Source organism: Sinocyclocheilus grahami, unplaced genomic scaffold (genome assembly GCF_001515645.1).
Source record: "Sinocyclocheilus grahami isolate Dianchi unplaced genomic scaffold, SAMN03320097.WGS_v1.1 scaffold814.1, whole genome shotgun sequence".
Lineage (NCBI taxonomy): Eukaryota > Metazoa > Chordata > Actinopteri > Cypriniformes > Cyprinidae > Sinocyclocheilus > Sinocyclocheilus grahami.
In genome coordinates, this window is record NW_015505993.1 from 405,719 (window position 1) to 427,559 (window position 21,841).

The following is a 21,841-nucleotide window of genomic DNA, read 5'->3' on the forward strand; positions in this document are numbered from 1 at the left end:
CAGTCAGTCTGCGGTTCTGTTAGATTCTGAGAAGATGAGGATGTGAGCTAGCACCCCTCTAAGGACACCCTAAGTCTGCGCCAGGCCTCGGGCCATGACTTTCCATTCACCAAAGATCCTAGGATCTCAGCTGATGTCTCTCTTAGCTCTTTTTCACTTTCCACCGGGAAGAAACTCCCAATCACCATAGAGTCAGAACATCTTTGGGGTTCATCACTCTTCAAACCAGGAAGAAGATGATCGTGACTCCTACACCACCGAACCTCATCAAGACTTTCATCCGAGACTGCATCCGTACGCTCATTCCAGGCCAAGGCAATGCAAGTATCGTACATTTAACTAAACGAAACAGAGGTTTAGTATAAGCTGTAGACCCCATTATAAACGGCGCTGATGGTTTTACTCAGGTGGTTAACTGCCTCTTTTCATAGCTTCATTCTCTGGTTTTCCTGATGGTTTCATCCATCAAGTCTCATTTGCCCTTTCCCTGTATGAGTGATTGTTTGTTTGTTAGACTAGTTTGTGTTAGTGTTTCGTTAATAAAACTCTTGTGCACAAATTACATGAGTTTCTGATTCTGCCTTCCAAATTAATTGTCCCTTTACGATTTTGATCCTTACTACATGCTCTAATGCATTAATACTGTAGGAAAGTATTTTCTGTGGCCACGGAAATATTTCTTTCCTAGAGTTGATATGAACTTACACTGAATGTTCGCTGGACGAACAGATTGGTTGATGGCAATTTAATTCTGCTACAGTTACTACTGGCAACTGATATAAATAATTGCAATTAATCAGAATTAATTGTAATTATTTATATACATTTCCTTTTTGAGCTAATTTGCTTCATCACCTTATTAATATTTGCAGAGAAATCGATCTGTCCATTTACTATCTACAATTTTTGAAGTTATGTCAAGCTGAATAATAATGGTGTGTTGGCTCAGAGGGCATAATGGGCCTCATTTATATACTTTTGAGCTAATTTGCTACATAATTGGTGGAGAACGGTGGCAATCATTTAAACATTATTTGCAAGCGGACTCAGTAAAAAACTTGTGTTTGTCTCATAAATTTCATTAATGTCTTATACATGCAAACCAGCTTCTGATAAACTCAGATAATCTATAGCTTGAATGTGCCTTCCTATGAGCAGTAGAAAGTTTTCAGTGCTATAATGCGTTTAAATCGTATGATAAGAAACTAACCTGAAGAAATCTCAGATTAGCAGCCCATATAAATGGTACCAGAATAAACTAATCTGTTATTGAGCGAAGAAATCCCCATTTTCAGTTTTGAATGCATAAATCTTAAATCTGACAAAGAAATCTCAGATTAGCGGCAAGAATTAATCTGCATGGCGAAGAAATCCAACTGGCAGTTAAATTAAATCTGTGCAACGATGAAATTTCGCTGCAGATGTTCCTCATCTCCCTAAATTAAGGCCTTCTTGTATCTATCGTGTATCATTGTAGTCATTAAGGTGATGCAATTGAATAGCGAATTAACGGTGTAATTCTAGCCTAGCTAACTAGTAATCCGCCATTGTCTGTGAAGTGAATGTGCTGTTTTGATTTGTGAATGAAGTCGTATGCGACACGTCATAACTGACTGCGCTTAAGTTTCCCATGCATGTTTACAGCAGCGCAAGTTCTGCTCCATTTGCGCGTGTTGTAAGCTTGCATTGGTCTCTTAGCAGTGTCTGACCCCGGGAGGTGCGAGCAGGCTCTTCCGGTTCAATCTGATCACACATGTAACAGACCTTTCTGAAAACAAAGAACTGCGTGTAGCCAACGCTAACTCTTTAGCAGCCATACAGGCTAAGGTAAGCCCTTTACCTCAACTGCTAGCTTTTAGCATCTGACTAACACTTAGATAGGTGTGAGTGTAAAGTTTGAACCACTCCTCCTCTCTCTCTCGCTCTCCCCCTCACTCTTGGCTTCACTTCCTGTTTGTGCTATCACCTTCTGTTTAGGCTCAGTTAGGTTGGCCCCTCCTCAAATACTTTGATTTTATTTAATTAATTTACCTTTGTTTAGCTTGAATGTACTAATTTAGCTAAGTTGATTTTAATTAAATCTGAGCTTTAATTAAATCAATTTATTTATTTTTCCTTTTGGTTTCCTACAGCTATTAGGACCTTTTCGTTTGACTTTTACCTTATTTTAGTTTGTTTGACCATCACCATCTTCCCTCAAGGTATAGGATTATAGCAGTTCTAGCAACTGTTGTATCCTTAATGAGCCATACAGGTTATTAGTAGCCTTAATTCCTGTTTCTGCTATATCCTTACTCCTCAGCACCAGGCCTATTACATAAGGTACAGTTACCATGCATTATGCTACATGCCCCAGAGAAGACTAGAAACACTTCCTAGTGTTTCTGTTTATGTACCTTGAGGTGTTTGAAGTATCCCTGCTAGCTTAGCTAACAGACCCCCTAAGTTTATGACCCTGCTGCAGCATTCCTTTTAACAAGTGACAACTGCTTAGTTGTATCTAGCTTAAACTAAATAAGGCAAGCCATTCCTTCTCTCTCTGTCTCTTTCTGATTTTATTTCAGTTTTGTTTGATCTGATACCTTCATAGTGACCAAACCTGTGAACCATCAGTGCTTTGAGTAATAGTTTGACCACATGTATAGCCCGGTCCTTAGCTGACCCCTGCTTACAGCCCCATCAACAAATTTACTCAAACTCTCTCTTTGTGTTCACAAACACAAAAACATAGCAGCCTACCTCACCAGCTGCCCCTCACCAGTTATTCACACCTTACACAGCCTACACAGCCATTCCCCATACAGATAGCTTTACACCTCTGTACGTACTTGCATTTGCCTTCTGCCTCTCTCTCTCTGGTGTTCCCACAAGTGTGCCAGTATGTCGCAGACATTCCACAGACATCCAGCCCTGCCAGCTCAACAGGACCACTTGGAAACCCAGCAGAGCACTGTGATGGACATCCTTCAGCCCAAAGCAGCCAATGACCTGCAACGGCAGAGAGAGGAACAGCGAGATTGCGACACAAATGGACACCTGACACCAAGCCTCGACAACCAGGAGCTGACCAGCATCATCTTCTCCTTGGCCCACACTCTCAAGGGCTTCAGACAGGAGGTAAATGATCTGAAACTGCAAGTCACAGAGTGCCACAGGGAACTGACAACCACTCAGAGAGAGACAGCACAGAACAGATGCAAAGAACCTGACAGAATGGCTGACAGGAGGCGCTAACAGCTGCTGGACACCACGAGTAGGTTGGAAAAGCCACTAGACAGGCCTTTTGAAAGAGAACAGTTTCACACAAAATCACTGTTAAAAACAGCATATGTGAAACTTAATGAGAGAGACACTAGAGTTAAGGTCTTAGTAGGCCATCTGCATGCAGCCAGAGCTGAGGTCCAAACCCGGACTCAGCATTTCTGCAACATTAAAGAGGAGCTTGACATGGTTCAGAAAGAATTCAAACAGTCCTACCGACTGCGCATGGACTCAAGTAAAAGACACCCTGCTGCATGTCACACAGCCAGCAGTGCAAACTCCCTCACCCCTGTACACAGATATAAAGGGGGGAACCAAAGTGTTCTGCTTGACCCTTCACAAGTCAGCTTCCTGAAAACCTCTGCAGCTGCAGAAGAAAAAAAGTTTAATTCAGGCGAACCGAAACAACGCCTGTGAATGCCACCTGCAAGCAGCCCGAGCTGAAATCCAAGTCCTTGCTCAGCAACGAGACAACTCCAAACGTTTATGACCCTGCTGCAGCATTCCTTTTAACAAGTGACAACTGCTTAGTTGTATCTAGCTTAAACTAAATAAGGCAAGCCATTCCTTCTCTCTCTGTCTCTTTCTGATTTTATTTCAGTTTTGTTTGATCTGATACCTTCATAGTGACCAAACCTGTGAACCATCAGTGCTTTGAGTAATAGTTTGACCACATGTATAGCCCGGTCCTTAGCTGACCCCTGCTTACAGCCCCATCAACAAATTTACTCAAACTCTCTCTTTGTGTTCACAAACACAAAAACATAGCAGCCTACCTCACCAGCTGCCCCTCACCAGTTATTCACACCTTACACAGCCTACACAGCCATTCCCCATACAGATAGCTTTACACCTCTGTACGTACTTGCATTTGCCTTCTGCCTCTCTCTCTCTGGTGTTCCCACAAGTGTGCCAGTATGTCGCAGACATTCCACAGACATCCAGCCCTGCCAGCTCAACAGGACCACTTGGAAACCCAGCAGAGCACTGTGATGGACATCCTTCAGCCCAAAGCAGCCAATGACCTGCAACGGCAGAGAGAGGAACAGCGAGATTGCGACACAAATGGACACCTGACACCAAGCCTCGACAACCAGGAGCTGACCAGCATCATCTTCTCCTTGGCCCACACTCTCAAGGGCTTCAGACAGGAGGTAAATGATCTGAAACTGCAAGTCACAGAGTGCCACAGGGAACTGACAACCACTCAGAGAGAGACAGCACAGAACAGATGCAAAGAACCTGACAGAATGGCTGACAGGAGGCGCTAACAGCTGCTGGACACCACGAGTAGGTTGGAAAAGCCACTAGACAGGCCTTTTGAAAGAGAACAGTTTCACACAAAATCACTGTTAAAAACAGCATATGTGAAACTTAATGAGAGAGACACTAGAGTTAAGGTCTTAGTAGGCCATCTGCATGCAGCCAGAGCTGAGGTCCAAACCCGGACTCAGCATTTCTGCAACATTAAAGAGGAGCTTGACATGGTTCAGAAAGAATTCAAACAGTCCTACCGACTGCGCATGGACTCAAGTAAAAGACACCCTGCTGCATGTCACACAGCCAGCAGTGCAAACTCCCTCACCCCTGTACACAGATATAAAGGGGGGAACCAAAGTGTTCTGCTTGACCCTTCACAAGTCAGCTTCCTGAAAACCTCTGCAGCTGCAGAAGAAAAAAAGTTTAATTCAGGCGAACCGAAACAACGCCTGTGAATGCCACCTGCAAGCAGCCCGAGCTGAAATCCAAGTCCTTGCTCAGCAACGAGACAACTCCAAACACCAATCGGGTAAAATTAAACGAAGCCAAGGTGAATTAAATGTCACAAATTAACTGAAATATGCTTGCAGACCACAAGGTGGACAGACCGGGAAAACACGACACAGAATTTCCTACCACTGCAGACACACACACCATGTGGCCCCACAGACCCCAACAAGCTGGCCAGAGACAATACAACTGGCAACCTAAATACTGCAGAGGGTCACAACACTTGCCAACCTGCAAAACATGGACTTTTATGCTTGAACTCTGCCCAATGTGACCACACAAGACAGACTATCTGCTCAGGATCACCTCTGGCCTTGAGGCACACAGCATCCTGTACCAGCAGTCTGAAACTGTCAAACTACAACAAGCCTGCTGCAGCCAACTCTGAGTCTACGGCAGACGACAGAACAGACCACGAGGGAGGAAGGCTTCAACTCCAGAACCTTCCCTCCTCCCGAAATCCGCATCATATTGTGAGTCACCACTCAAGCGCCATGGCCTTCCCCCACACAATTACCACCTGACATCTGCGGAACTCAGCCCATATGGCCTACAGAGGACACAGCACTGCCTCTTTAGAGACTGTTAAAATCCTGCCCATCTCTGCACAGTACCCAGAACTGACTCTGGAGAGCACACGGGCCAGCAACAGAGATATTAAAGGAACTGATTCTGAGAGTGGCCTCACCAGCAGCTTAAACAAGCCCTCATAAAGGAATTCTCAGACCCAGAGTCTGAACACGGACTGATCGCTTCCCTAGACACCAAACAGGGCCGGCATGAAACTCTCCATGCTTACTACCACAGACTTCGACGAGCTTACTTCGGAGCTCACAATTACCCTGGGATGGAGGAGGACACCAGCTTCAAGAGCCTTTTCCCCCGAAACCTCCATCCTATTGTAAGTCACCATTTAGGCATTATGGCCTGCCGCACAATGCCTATTCAACAACTGCGTGACCTGACACAGAAGGCCTTTAACAAGCACAAGGCCTCCACCAAAGGTGTTTGTAAGACCCCACTGATTCTGAACTGCACATCCCAGAATCCAAAGCAGGCACCAGAAGGAACCCAGCATTGCCACAATGCAAGGCCCTTCTACAGAAAGCCACTAGCCAGTGGAGGACAGAGCCGTCACCATGGCAACAGACCCAGGTTCCAGACCAACCACAGGGAGAAGCCATGGAAAAGGCCATCCTCATCCTGCGAACACCACGGTATGTCCAACAGCAGGTCACCACAACATCCTTCTTCACACCCTTCACACAGGTGCCAAACGGATGCTGCACACGGACAGCTGGAGCACCTGTAACTTCTGAGTTACAGGTGCTGCTGACACTAGCAAAAAAGCTCCTTGAACAAAACTCAACTGAGGAGTACTGGGAAGGACAAACTTCTGACTCCTTGCCTGACGCAACACAGCATCAGACCCGTCCAAGGGAGGAGCATCCCTTAAAACCAGTCGACACCCCAGAAGCAGCCAGACAATGTTGGATGGAGCAACGGGCCCACATGCCCAACAGCGAAACCTCTACCAACACAACTCAGGCAAGCTCAAGTCGGTGCCGCTACAAGAGCAAAGCGACACCGCAAACATCAGATTTCTAGTGACGTGTGAGCTACACAGAGGGTTAACAACCACCTGCTGCCCTCCTGGCACCATCACTAGGTCAGTCTGAAACTCTCTGCACACTACAAAATCTACATAATTCCCTGCGACCCCAGGAACCACCTGCACTCTCACCAGTGAGAGTCTAACCCGGCTGTTCCACACCGCGGGTACCACGGATAGCCTACTGGCTAACAACATCATCGCCACCATTACTAGGATGACAGGTGACACAGCCTCGACACCTGCTGCATAAGCTCAAGGACCCGCACCTTGCTAAAGCCTACATCACCACAGCACACCACCTGACAGCATCCACCATGGCACCACAACCACTCCTGGAGGCAATAACAGCCAGAGAGCCACCACTGTCTCCCAGCCATGAGTGGCAGGTGCGTGTCTGATTGTTCTGCACCTTTGACGTCGCTCGCTGTTCTACGGACAACAACGTTCGAAAGGGGGAATATTTGTAGCGGCTGGACCAATCAGACACACCATTTTTCATTTGATTTATCAAATCAATTATTTATTAGATTTATTAGATTAACAAACATTCAGACCCCCTCACCCAATAAACATACTGGGTGCCAAGATGTCTGTGAACGAGGCCCAAGACCCTGGTTACCATGGCAACCATGACACCTTTGCTAGACCAGATAAACTTTTTACGACCTAATGGCATGTTGAGACTCTTTCCTAGAGTTGATATGAACTTACACTGAATGTTCGCTGGACGAACAGATTGGTTGATGGCAATTTAATTCTGCTAGTAGTAATACTGGCAGCTGATATAAATAATTGTAATTAATCATAATTAATTGTAAATATTTGTAGCGGCTGGACCAATCAGACACACCATTTTTCATTTGATTTATCAAATCAATTATTTATTAGATTTATTAGATTAACAAACATTCAGACCCCCTCACCCAATAAACATACTGGGTGCCAAGATGTCTGTGAACGAGGCCCAAGACCCTGGTTACCATGGCAACCATGACACCTTTGCTAGACCAGATAAACTTTTTACGACCTAATGGCATGTTGAGACTCTTTCCTAGAGTTGATATGAACTTACACTGAATGTTCGCTGGACGAACAGATTGGTTGATGGCAATTTAATTCTGCTAGTAGTAATACTGGCAGCTGATATAAATAATTGTAATTAATCATAATTAATTGTAATTATTTATATACATTTCCCTTTTGAGCTAATTTGCTACATCACCTTATTAATGTTTGCAGAGAAATCAATCTGTCCATTTACTATCCACAATTTTTGAAGTTATGTTAAGCTGAATAATAATGGTGTGTTGGCTCAGAGGGCATAATGGGCCTCATTTATCAATCTAACGTAGAACTGAGCGCAGATCCGTGCGCACAAATCAACTTACGACAGAGTTCACATGTGATTCATGAAACATTCGTTTGCTGCTAATCTCATCGTACTAATGATTGCACGTTGATAAATGTGGCGGCAGAAAACAATCGTCATTTGAATATCATGCCCCTAAAAACACCCCGGTTTAGAAGCCTCGCCCCTAGAGTTTACGTCAAGGACAAACGAAACCCGGCCAAAAAGAGGAAGTAATCTCATGAAAGAGAAACTGATCTTACTCCAAAAACACCCGTTAACCTTGTAATTGCAAACAATTAGGCTACATTAATTTATGTAATTTTTATGTATATTAAAATACTGGCAAATATAAACAGCCTATGTAGTTCCCCTCACTCTACAACAAATATTTTAAATTTAAAGGTATTCAGAACAGAACAAGAATGAAAAATAAGTAGTTATAAAATTATATATTAAACTATAAAATAAAACACAAATTAGGCTATAGTGGCATTGATTATAAACAACATACAAATGTCAAGCAAAACTGAAATGGCATTGGGCTCACAAGCCTGTCTCATACCACAAGAATCCAAATGTTTCCATTTTTGCCATATTTGTAACATTTGTTTGCATAACTATTATTCATTATGTAGCCTAAAATGGCTTTATACTTCACTTATGTTCTAATATCTGTGTAAAATCCTTCACATGCGCAAAAATGTTTGTTTGGGCACTGCACACTGATTTTACAGCGGACCTTTTAAATATGATGCGATTTAAATTTTTCCTTTCTCTTTGGAGTGTTACAAGCTCTTGGTGCATAAAGAAGATCTGTAAAGTTGCAAAGACTAAAGTCTCAAATCCAAAGAGATATTCTTTATAAAAATTAAGAGTCAGCCACCTACCTACCTAAAACGGCTCATTCTAACACGCCCCCACATATCTATGTCACTATGTGGGAAGATTTGCATAACGCCGCCCAAATGTTCACGCAAAGAAAAATGTTACGCAAAGGCGTAACTTTTATTCTCGCTGTAGTATTGTTGTTGCCGCCGCCAAGTTGTGAAGGCACTGTGTGTTTCTTTGCGAAAGTGAAACTACTTTGTTTGGCCTTCCAAAAGAGGACGATATCTGCTTCGTCATGCCTGGAGCTGATTCGTGCTGGTTGCTGAGGAAATACAACAACTTTGCACTGTGGATCACCAGATCGGCTTTCACCGTGGACAAAGCGGAGTCCAGGCCGGGGTCGTCACATGTGGTTGCTGCAACCCCTCCGGATGCTCCTTCGTTGAATCCGCTGGCCGCGCCGTTCTCAAGCCCGTTACTCTAGCCCTCCGGCCGTTGCTCACTCTAGGCCGCCTATATTTTTTATATTTAAAGCGAGTTTTTTGGGCAGTGTAGAGTAGCGCTTGTTGTTTGTCATTTCTCCGATCACAAATGTAGACATGGTTTTGTTTACGCGGCGCATAAAAAGGCAGTATAAGTCATTATAATCCATAATTATGTCCCCACTGGATGCAACGAATGCCTCGTTTATAATGGGTTTTCATGTTTTTTAATCATCGTTTCGGCCTGACAGGGCATCATCACAGTATGGTAGGGGCGTAACATTTCCGTCACACGCTTGAGGTATTCGGCCAATCATAATGCACTAGATAGCTGGCCAATCACAGCACACCTTGCTTTTCAGACCAATGAGCTTTATTAAAATCGACGCGTTTCAGAAAGGCGGGGCATAGAGGAGAAACAATAATGTACAGTATGTGGAAAATAATGCTTTTTTAACCTTAAACCGCATAAACACATTTCATTACACCAAATACACAAAATAATGTTCTTTTTAGCAACATCATATGACCCCTTTAAAATAAACAGTGTAACTTTTATGTTTGGTTGACTGCATTTTATTTTGATGATGAATGGCTGAAATGTCAGGCAACGGTAGAACTAATGTTGTTTGTGTGTGTGTGTGAGGCGCCTGTGCGATCAGATGGATTAAATCAAATAAAGATATAAAGAAAATAAAGAAAATGCATTAAAAGTGTCACAAAAACGAGCGTAGCCTATACTTGTTGCAGTTTTTTTCTTCCTTTTGTTAATCTGTTAATTATATTATAGCCTATTATATATTGTGTGTGATCCTATTTATTTTATTCCTTTTATAGACTTAATTTCTGTTTTTCTCCTTTCACAGAAGTGCTGCAGCTGCATGATGCGACAATTGAATCCTCATGGTCTTGTTTATGCTGCTATTTGCGCATTTAAAACTAAAGCCCTGTATAAAAAAAAAAAAAAAAAAAAGACATTCTAATCTTACTGGTTAACGATCGACTAATGAGCTTCGTTTGACGGTCAGGAAAAGAAAAATGAACAAAATGCTGTCATTCTACAATTCTCCACCATATTTACTATGCTGCGAGCAAGTTCAGGTAACTCAAAAACTTGCGTACACGAGCTGAGACCAGATGTGAGATTTGATCGTAGCTTACGTCCATATTGATAAATTCCAAGTTTTGCGTTGAAACGACCGTACGCCTAATTTTCAGTCATAAGTTCATTACGTAAATGAGGCCCATTGTTCTTAAACTCAAGGTGACGTCTCTTACCTTGGTCACTTGAGTTGTGGTTGCTGAGGTAATGTTTTCCGTAGTGACAGGAGAAGCAACAAAGTGTCTTTCCAGACTGTTCAGGTAAGCCTGAAATACAACAATGCGTTATATGTTTTACTGTTAAACAGTTTTGCCCCTCTCCTCTTTGCAAAGTAATAAATAAATAAATATCACACAGACAACTGTACATACAGAACACAATTAGTAAACCACTATTCAGATCCTTTGCTATGACACTAGAAATTTAGGTCAGATGCATCCCATTTCCAAGGCACAGATCTGGGGAAGGCTACAAAACAATCTCCTTCATTGAAGGTTGCTAAGAGTGGCCTTCATTATTCTTAAAAGGAAGAACAATTTTGGAACAACCAGGAATTTCCTAGAGCAGGCCATCCAGAGCAATCAGGGGAGAGGGGTCTTGGTGAATAAAAACCCACTGATAACTCTGGTTGAGCTCCAGAAATCATGTGTGGAACAACCAGAACCCTGTAGTCCATCAGTCCAGAAAAACTGAAAGAAGCATTTGAGCATTTGTACAGTGCTCAGACGCATATTGTCTGCTCATTAACTCACGCGGCACAAGCAGACCCCTGTCTCAGTGCAGCACTCAGTCATGTATGGAACACAAAGGAGTTCCAGTCACTGACTCATTCAGGTGTTATAAGCAGCCGTGCCTTTGAGCAGCGGTCAGCCGTGTATAAATAATACATATGTATGAATCAATCCAGTTTCTAGTTTAAATGGACACTAGAGGCAGGAAAACAGACAACTTTTATTCCTTTTCAGACAATGTATGATTTACATGGCCAGAGTTTCGATTAAGAAAGACAAATTTTTGCACAATTCCTTGCACAATATTATGACTTCAAAACAATTTTAACATGCTGCAAGGTTTGAAAACTTTTGATACTTTGAACTTTAGCATCACATATAACATATGGATTTTTATATGCGAAAACTCCTTTTACCTCAAAATCTTTCTCCTTCACCCAGCTATGCCATCTTCAAGAAGCCTCTTGTTGCTTATATCACATATGGATGTTTTTGTCATGACCTGGGTTTGCTTCTCTGTTTCTCTCTCACACACACGGGATTTCACACACACATACACACACATACATATTCTATCATGCACACACACACACACACACACACACACACTCAGGCAGCCCATGCTCATTCTTGCTCTTATCTCCACCTGTTTGTCATCATAATCAGCGTGCGGGCTGCTTTGCGAGGACACCTGTTTCCACTCTGATCTATTAGTCACTCTATTTCTAGTGGTTGGGTTCACTGTTCTCTGTCGGATTATTGTGTGTCATGCATACGGTATTGTTTGGCCCTTCATGTTGATACTACCAGAGTTCTTACCATGTCTTGTCTTGCTTAGTGTGCTGTGCTCGTCTTAGTGTTCTCTCTGTCCGGTGGCTGCTTCCAGTGAGCCCAGCCCCACGAGCTCTCTCCAAGACGGGAGTCCTCGGAACCAGACTATCCTTGGTCGATTTGTGTTTCATCCAGTTCTGTGTCATCAGACGACAGACTGCCTTGTTTTGTGTCTTCAATAAAGAGACTGATTCTAACTGACTGCCTTTGCACGTGGATCCTTTACAGCACAAGTGACAGTTTTTCCATCCTGATGATCCAATGATAGCTGCTCGCATCTCAGCATGTCTAACAGACATTTCTTGTTGGATGACGGACCATCACCTTCAACTCAACCTGGCTAAGACAGAACTGCTTGTGGTTTCAACAAACCCATCACTTTATCAAAATTTCACCATCCAGTTAGGCTCATGAACCATAACTCCTTCAAAAACAGCTAGAAACCTTGGAGTTGTGATTGATGATAAGCTGAATTTCTCAGACCACATTGCTAAAACTGCCCGGTCCTGCAGATTTGCTCTACACAACATTAGGAAGATCAGGCCCTTTCTTTTAGAACATGCAACACAACTCCTTGTTCAAGCTCTTGTTCTATCCAGGCTGGACTATTGCAATGCTCTCTTGGCAGGTCTTCCAGCCACTTCTATCAAACCTCTACAATTAATCCAAAATGCCGCTGCAAGATTAATCTTTAATGAGCAGAAAAGAACGCATGTCACACCTCTGCTCATCAATTTGCACTGGCAACCAGTAGCTGCTCGCATTAAATTCAAGGCATTAATGTTGGCCTACAAAACTACCACTGGCTCTGCACCCATTTACCTAAATTCATTACTTCAGAGTTATGTGCCCTCTAGAAGCTTGCGTTCTGCAAGTGAACAGTGTATTATTGTGCCATCTCAAAGAGGCACAAGATCACTTTCACAAACTTTTTCATTAACTGTTCCCTCCTGGTGGAATGACCTGCCCAACTTAATTCGAGCAGCTGAGTCCTTAGCCATCTTCAAGAAACGACTAAAAACACATCTGTTCCACCTTTATTTGACCCTCTAACTCTAGCACGTTAAATTCTATTTTAATTCTACTTAATCTATATTTATCTTCTTTTTTTATTTTTATTAAAAACAAAAACAAACACTAGTTCCCTTTCATGGGAACTTCGAACTGCGTCCTCTAGGGGTCGCTATGGGGAATGCCTCGTCGTGACCCGTGTCTAAAGCATACATTGAAAAAACACCAACAACACGTTGGCCGGTGACAGCCATGACATCACTACCGGTGCGACTATAGTATAAATAGGCACCGGGAGAACACATCATCCTCTTCTTCATCTTCATTGACTGTTTTGTTTGAAGCGTGCATTTCTGTGGTAAGAGCGATCTCTATTCATATCATTATGGCGAGCACTAGCAAAGCGTTTAGAGGATGTGTGCATCCGTGTTGTCGTTGTTTAACACGATCTATGCGTTATTTGTTTGGGCGAAGAACACGCACGTGATGTCTCAGAGGGGGCAATCGGCGTGCACCGCGAGCGGTTTTTTCAAGGAAAAAGCTCTGCTCTCGTTTGTCTCTCTTTTCGAGGAAAGAGGGGCAGCCATCTGCTTCCCGCGATTCAGGATCTGCCGCTGCTGAGGCACGGAGGAGAATGAACTTGTGGGGATCGCATGTGGATCTGGCCGATGAGTTTGAAGAGGGGTTTTCCCTCGTGCGATCGTCGGCTGTGGACGAGAGTGAGCTGCTGGAGGATGACGTTATTTCATTAACATTGTCTGTTCCAGGGGCCAGTGCTCTGCTGGAAAGCAGGAAAATGTCTGAGGAGGGCAAAAAGCTGAGGCTGAGCTTTCTCAATCCTCCTACCCTGCGTATGATGAGCTTTGAAAATTATGGATCGCGCCACGGCGAGGCTTTACTTGCCATGAAGCGGGTGAAGAAAATTACATCGTGAGGTCATCTATTTAATAAAAAAAAAAAAAGATGAATGTTATTTTTCTGGCCATAACCCTCCAGCTCAGGTGAGCCTTCCTTTCTTCCTGTTTTCCATACAGAGATTGAGAAGGAATGGAAGAGGCCGTTTTTTCCACAAAAAAAAAAAACACACGCATCCATCGATTCCAGCATGCGAGTTATGCCAACATCGAGGCGATGCGCGAAAGCGGTTATGAGAAGATGCCCCTATAGAGAGATGCTGGCCAGCTATCTCTCTATGGATGAGATGTCCTCTTTTAAGACTCCCTCCTTGACATCTCGCTCTAATGCCAGGGCATATGCAGCAGCAGCAGCAGGTCGGGCTGTCGTTTCATTGCACACGATGGTGATGCCCCAAGCATATCAGGCTGACATGCTGAAAGACCTGGATAAAGGCGAGGGCCTTTCTCCTAACGAGGTAGCTGAGTGCGGGCAAAGGCGCGCTCAGCGGCTTTTACGAAGGTCCAGGTCTGAGCCCGAACAACCCGAGGGGTCCTGGCCCGTCTCGGTTTGAGGATCAGAGACGGGCACAGAACGCTCCTCCCCCGGGTAGGGATAGAATAATCGCGGGTCAAAGGAGGGTAGGTAAAATACCTAAGGGATGTGATCCAGACAGGGCGTCAGTGCTTTGTCCGGATCAGAGTGATACTTCAGTATCTACTCATTTCCTTCGGGGTCTTACATCTGCCCTTTTCTTCCCCTTTCTAATTCCCCTGTAACCACCATCTCTCCACCTGACCGAGGTTAGGTGGGAATTTCCTGCATTACTCCTATGCTGGACCTATGATGTATGGTTGCTTCTATGGTTTCATAGTGACCACCTTACTGATGGTCCGGACCAGAGTATATATGTGTGTGTGTATTTAATGCGCTGGTGGTTGTGTATAATCTTACTGTTAGCTTTCTTTGCAGTGTTTCCCGGGACCTGTGTGTCCTTTTTCTAGGGTAGGTCCTCGATGAGCACCCCCTCTGCTGGGTTCAGAAACCGGGTGTTCGACATGCAATGTTTATTTCACGCGTCGATATATGTCCAGACGGTACGATAAGCAGGGTTTCGGCTTCATACTTCCTGGATTATGCGGCCAGGTCACAGGCTTCTGCGGGAGCCTTCTTGATCATTAGGCCCCCGGCACGGCACTGCAAAGATTTCCTGGACGTCCGGGCTGGGCTTATGCTTTCAGGCTGCCCTGTCTGGTCTACCGTATCTAGGTCGCCCTGAGGGGCCTCCCGATCACCAGGATATCCCATCTTGCTGAGGCATCGAGCGGGAGGTATAGGTGACTTTTGCAAGAACCTTCTTGTGTAATGCTGTCTCAGGCAGTGCTCCCCTCACATTAGAGGGTTGTATTTGAGCTTGCCTCTCCCATTTGGCTCAGTACTTCCGGGTATCTGTGAGCAGATGCTTGGAAAACTCTTAAAATCCATACCATGGTGAGTGCACAGGTTAAGCTTTGCACACTTTCTAAAAATCCACATAAGTGGTAAGTGTGCACGTTATGCTTTGCCCACTTTTCTGAAATCCTGTATGGTAAGGTTACGCGTTATGAGCCTCGTTCCCTTTGTCTGAGTTAGTTTAGACCCCGGTACCTTGGGCTCCACTCGACTAGTGTGTCTCTGTCGACACACTCTGGAAGCATTTCTCCCCTCACCATTGAGGGATATTGTGAGCATGGTGTTTTCTTTAGAGCATTTAATTCTCTCTGATGAGTTGGATTCCTCGCTCCATGGGCTGTTCTCATGGTAGTGCTGAGCAGTGCTCCCCTTTAATCAGAGGGTTACATATGAACATGCTACTCCTTCTGAATTCAGAGTTCTCCTCTCACGTGAGAGTTGAGTTCTCTGTTTTTCCCAGAGCACCTGGAACCAGCAGCATCAGGCGAACTAGGCCCTTCCTCTGCCTCTCTGATGCGCTGAGTTTTTTAGCTAGCTTGCAGTACACTTACCCTTCTGATTCAAACAATTTCTTTTCTAAAATCCTGTATGGTAAGAGCTACGCGCAGCAGCCTCGTGCTCTTTCTGAGAGGTTTAAAAACCCGGTTCCGCCTTGGGCACCACTCCACCTATGTATCCTTTGGATACCTACGTTAACAGGGTGTTGCTACTAGGGGTCTGTTGAGACAGTTCCTTTAGCATATGTAGAGCGTGCGGTAGCCCCTGTGTGACAGGCCAAGACTTAGTATGATTCTAGGCTCTTGGTCGTATTCCCTTAAAGGAATCTATTCCTGATTCCAAGCCTTGAGCTCTCCCCCGGGCCCAGGAGTTCTGGCCCTAACAGGTAAGTTTTTTGGGGTATGTAGCCTAGGCCTTTGGCCGTAGGGAATAATGTCACTGACAGCCGTCTAACATCCCAGGGGCAACTCCCATAGCAATATGAACTTTGTACTTCGGCCCAGAGAACATGACAATCGCTGTCCTGTACCGAAGTTTGAATAATACCTCTGAAGCGAGGGGGCCTGGATATGAACTGGAGCAAGTAACCTCATTCTATGGTCCGCAGGACCCAACTTGACATGCCCTTTTCAAGCTTTTGAGTAAGTAGGCCCGCAATTAAATGGTAATTTTCTTGGCCATGCACTGAGGCCCTGTCCACACGAACACGGTTATTTTAAAACATCGGACGTCGGAGCCTGCGCAATACTCTCCAGCCTTTGTTGAAGAGTTCACAGAAATGTTATCAATGATTTCCTCAGAGTGTGACTGTTTTGCTATTGCAGGGGATTTTTAATATTCACATAGATAATGCAGAAATCAAAATTTCAAAAGAAATTATAACTGTTTTAAACACTTTTGACCTGATTCAGCATGTGCATGAACCCACACACAATCGTGGAGATTCTTTAGATTTATTCATCAGTAGGGGTCTAAACATTTCATCCATTGTTATTAAGGACGTAGCACTATCTGATCACTTCTGTATTTTCTTTGATATATTGATCTCTGCTACCACTGAATCTAGATCTGTCTCTGTCAGAAAGAGATGCATTAAAGAGAAAGTCTCCAGGTTACGTATGTAACCATGGTTCCCCGAAGGGAACTAGACGCTGCATCGAAACGCAACGGGAACGTCGAAACGCTACGGGAACAAGAATGCCCACGCCGCCAGATTTGCAAATCCCTGCCTAGTGTGGAAGAGCACAACTAAGGCGAGAGAAAAGGGAGCCAGGAATGGCTAAAGTAGGCAGGGCCCGCCATCCCGAAGGCCAACTTCTGGAGGAGTGAGGCTTGACCCCCGAAGGAGAGGGGAGATCAGAGGGCTCAAGGCTATGGAAAAGCATCCTGATCCACCACTTAGCATAAGCTTCTCTGGCCAGAGGCCTCGGCGCACCGCGGAGGAAACGTGTAAGAAGAGGGTGTCTTCCCACTGAATGGCCACCGAGAGGGGTGTGGTATGCCGCAATGGCCGCCACGAAGACCTCTAGGGTGGAGTGGGTCAACCCTGGAGATAAACAGGCCTGCAGGAACTCCAGAACTGTACCAAACGGGCAGTTAGCTGGGTCGAGCTGGCGGTCTCCGCACCAAGAAGTACAGTTTCCTCATAGAGGGTGCTCTGGATGGAGGATGGTCTCAACAACCTCAGTTGAGATACCGGAAGCTATGAGATGTGCCTCCTCAGAGGCCACACCCACAGCTCCGGCCGGGGGCGCGCCCTCCGCCTGTGAGAGGAGATCTCTCCTGACGGGAATCTCCAATGGAGCGCAGTCGAGGAGAGCAATCAGGTCCGAGAACCATACTCGGCCCGGCCAGAGCAGGGCTACTGGCAGTCGACTGACCTCGTTCCAGCGCACTCTCTCCAGAACTTCCGGGAGCAGAACAATCGGGGTAAAGGTGTACAGATGAAGCCTCGGCCACGTCTGTACCATGGCATCCAGCCCCAGTGGAGCTGGATGAGTCAGCGAGAGAACCAGAGGGGACCGTGCGATATCATCTGAGTTGCAAACAAGTCCACCTGAGCCTGGCCAAAGACTCTCCAAGTCTGCTTCACCCCTCGGGGTGAGGCATCTATTCCCCGGGCATCGGCCCCTGCCTCGACAGGATGTCTGCCCCAACATATATAAAAGACCACTGCTGTGTTGTCGGTGCGCATCAACACATAGCGATCTCTTAGGCCTGGGAGGAAGTGTTTCAAAGCTAGAAACACGGCAAGCATCTCCAGTCAACTTATGCACCACGTGAGATGGTGGCAACTCCACAGGCCGCGGGCCGAGTGGCCACTCATGACCGCTCCCAACCGGTGAGAGATGCATCCGTCGCTAGCATATGTGGTGACCAGGAGCTCCCAGCACCAGGCCCTGACATAAAAACCAAGGTCTCCTTCACATGTCTAAGGCACGTAGGCACCGCTGCGTGACCTTGAGCATGCGAAGCGGGTTTCCCCTCGGGAAGAACCCCTTGGTCTTAAGCCACCACTGTAGGGGTCTCATGTACAGCAGGCCAAAAAACCACGTTGGACGCGGCTGCCATCAGACCCAGCAGTCTGAAACTGTTTGACAGTGAGTGACCGGCCTTCTCTCACTCTCGCGACAAGGATTGACTAGATCCGAGCAGGAGACATACGTGCCTACATCGTGGTCGAATCCCAAACCACGCTCAGACAAGTGGTTCTCTGTACTGGAGAAAGCACACTTTTCTTGTCTTAACCCCAGCTCTTTCGTGTGAGCGAGAACGACATCTCGATGTCAAACTGCCATCCACTCTGATTGAGCTAATATCAACCAATCGTCGATGTGGTTGAGTCGTGAAAGTGTGGGGTGAGAGTGCAAGGGCAGAGGAAGAACTCGGTGTTGGTAAGCTTTTGGCCCCAAAAGCAAACCTCAGGAACTTCCTGTGATGAGGAAGGATGGAGACATGTGCATCTTTTAGATCAATCGTGCCAAACCAGTTCTCGGACTTGATCTGAGACACGACTTGTTTGAGTGCAAGCGTGCTGAACTTCAGTCGCCTGACTGAGCTGTTCAAATGACGCAGATCTAAAATAGGACGCCACCCTCCATCCTTCCTCGGAACGGTGAAGTACCGACTGTAGAAGCCAGACTCTGCTACATGAGAAGGGACCACTTCGATGGCCTCTTTTCTCAAAAGAGTAACTACTTCTGTTCCATGACCAGATCCTGCTTGGGACCCACCATAGTGGGTATGACCCCATTTAAACTGAGGCGGAGGAGAACTGAATTCTATAGCCTCACTCTACAGTGTGCAGGACCCACCAAGACATGTTAGTCTACTAAGGAAATCAGTCTCTCGAGACTGACCTCTGGTGTAATCAGAGCGGCTAGCTCGGTGCCCTGAAATGGTGAACCGGCAGGGGATGGCCCTGCTAGCTGCTCTAGAGACCTCTGTGGAGGTCGTGAGCCTCTTAGCACCACTATGTTTCCGGGCGGTAACTGAGAGATCCTGAGCCCTCATAGCTGAAGTCTTCTCTAAAAATGACGGTCCTCAGACCCGCGTCATCTGCTAGGAAGACTCGACTGATAGAACCAGAGCCTGCTTAGGGCAGGACCCAAGGAGGGACGCTTGGCAGGGGCTCCCACACCGCCAGGTGACATACTAAGGGAACCAGTCTCACAAGACTGGCCTCTGGTGCACTTAGAGTGGCTAGCTCGGTGCCCTGAAGCGGCGAACCGGCAGGAGACGGCTCTACTAGCTGGGGAAGAAACTGCAGCGCGGGCTTCCGAGCCTCGAGAGAGAGCGCTGGATCTAGGGAGTGCAGGTGGAGAAAGGGCGAGCCGTCTCCAACCCATCCGCTAGATCCATGTGCGATCCCCACGATCTGGATCGCCGCCGTGCCTCGCAAGCACCGACACACTCCTCGGAGCACGTCCTGGCGGGAGCAGAGCGTTCAGCGGGGAGAAGCACAATCAGCCCCTCATTTCCGAGTGCTGACTGCGCAAGTTTTATTTTTTCATAATAGTATAGACATAATGCTTGTGCGACTGTAAAACAGCTCCGCTCCACAGTAAAGCTGCTCATTATAATATTAGGCATAATATGCTTATGTAACTGATGCTTGTGCAACTGGTGAGCTCATCAACCTCCTCGGAGGAAGACAGGCAGAGTGTCGAGCCCTCTCACTGGGGGCTTCCGAACCCCGAGAGCAGGCGCTGGATCTGGTGGTTAAGGAAGAAGCTACATTCTACATTCCCTCCACCAGATCCATATGCGAAACCCACAAGCACAACCGCCGCTGACTCTGCCTGTTTTGCTCCCAAGCAGACAACACACAAACTGTGTGTCTCCCCACCCGAAATGTAGCGCGGGCAGGGAAGAACACATAGCCTGAGATGCTGCCGGCTCTCGCCGTATGTTTGTCTACACTCGTATTGGTAAAATAAAGAGTGATAATGGACAGACAACACCAAATAAGATGGACACACACAGAGCGATTGCTGAATGACAGAAAGCTGACGCCGGTTTCACCGTACGTGCTTTTATGCTTCTTGGTTGCTACGTCACCCCGCCCGTGATGTCTCGCCCATCCATTGGACTGATTACACATGTGATTCAGAACGTGGTCACGCTGGAGGCATTCCTGTAGCGTTTCGATACAGCTCGAGTTCCTGAAGGGGAACACTAGTGTGCTATTTATGGAGGCTATATCTTTAACACCAAGCATTTCTGCAGACTCTGTTGATCTTCTCCTTGATTCCTTTAACTCAAAAGTTAAGAATGTTATTGATGATATTGCTCCTGTGAAAGTCAGCAAGAAGACTGGCAGACAAAAATCAGCTTGGAGAAAATCAACAGCAGTACAGAATATGAAAAGACAATGCAGAAAAGCAAAAGCGTGGCGGAAGACGAAACTTGAAATTCACTATAGCATCTATAAAGACAGCCTTCATGCTTTCAATGTGGAACTAGCCACAGTTAGACAGAGTTTCTTCTCAAACCTTATAAACAGTAACTTAAACAACACTCTTTTTGCTACTGTTGAGAGACTGACAAACCCCCCCCAAGTCAGATTCCCAGTGAAATGCTCTCTGACAGTATGCAATGAGTTTGCTTCTTTCTTTTCTGAGAAGATCATTAATATCAGGAAGGCGATTAGCACATCCTCAAGTTAACCGCAATATCAAAAAGTAGATACTATGTCTATTTTTGAAGCAATTGATAGCAAAATTTTGGAAGAAATAGTAATACTAAACAGCACCTAAAATCGTCAACCTGCTATCTTGACACACTTCCCACATCTTTTTTAAAAAGGGGGTTTAAATGTTTGGAGGCCTCTTAGATCTCTTAGAAGTGGTGAACGCCTCACGTCTTTCTGGGACGTTTCCAAACTCCCTGAAAACTGCAGTTGTTAAGCCCCTTCTGAAAAAGAGCAATCTTGATAACACCATTTTGAGCAATTATAGACGAATATCAAATTTTCCTTTTATAGGCAAGATTATTGAAAAACTAGTTTTTAATTAGCTGAACAAATACTTAAACTCAAATGGATACCTGGACAATTTTCAATCTGGTTTCCGCCCGCATCACAACACAGAGACAGCACTCATTAAGATAATAAATGATATTCGCTTACATTCTGATTCTGGCAAAATATCAGTGCTGGTGCTACTAGATCTCAGTGCTGCGTTTGACACTGTCGATCATAACATACTTCTAGAGAGACTGGAAAACTGGATCGGGCTTTCTGGGATGGTAATCAAATGGTTCAGGTCATACTTAGAAGGGAGAGGTTATTATGTGAGTATAGGAGAGCATAAGTCTAAGTGCACGTCCATGACATGCGGAGTCCCACAAGGCTCAATTTTTGCACCGCTCTTGTTTAGCCTGTATATGCTCCCAAATAATGAGAAAGAACCAAATTGCCTATCACAGCTATGCTGATGATACCTAGATTTACCTAGCCTTTTCACCAAATGACTACAGCCCCATTGACTCCCTCTGCCAATGCATTGATGAAAT

General features: G+C 45.4%; 1 protein-coding gene across 1 annotated transcript in view; it reads right to left on the bottom strand.

Moving 5' to 3' along the window:
* The window catches only part of LOC107562241 (uncharacterized), a 63,031-nt gene that overhangs the window by 3,245 nt on the left and 37,945 nt on the right, over positions 1-21,841 (bottom strand). The window contains exon 10 of the mRNA XM_016246847.1: positions 10,586-10,675. Coding sequence (XP_016102333.1) covers positions 10,586-10,675 — 90 coding nt within the window. The remainder of the gene's footprint in view (positions 1-10,585; positions 10,676-21,841) is intronic.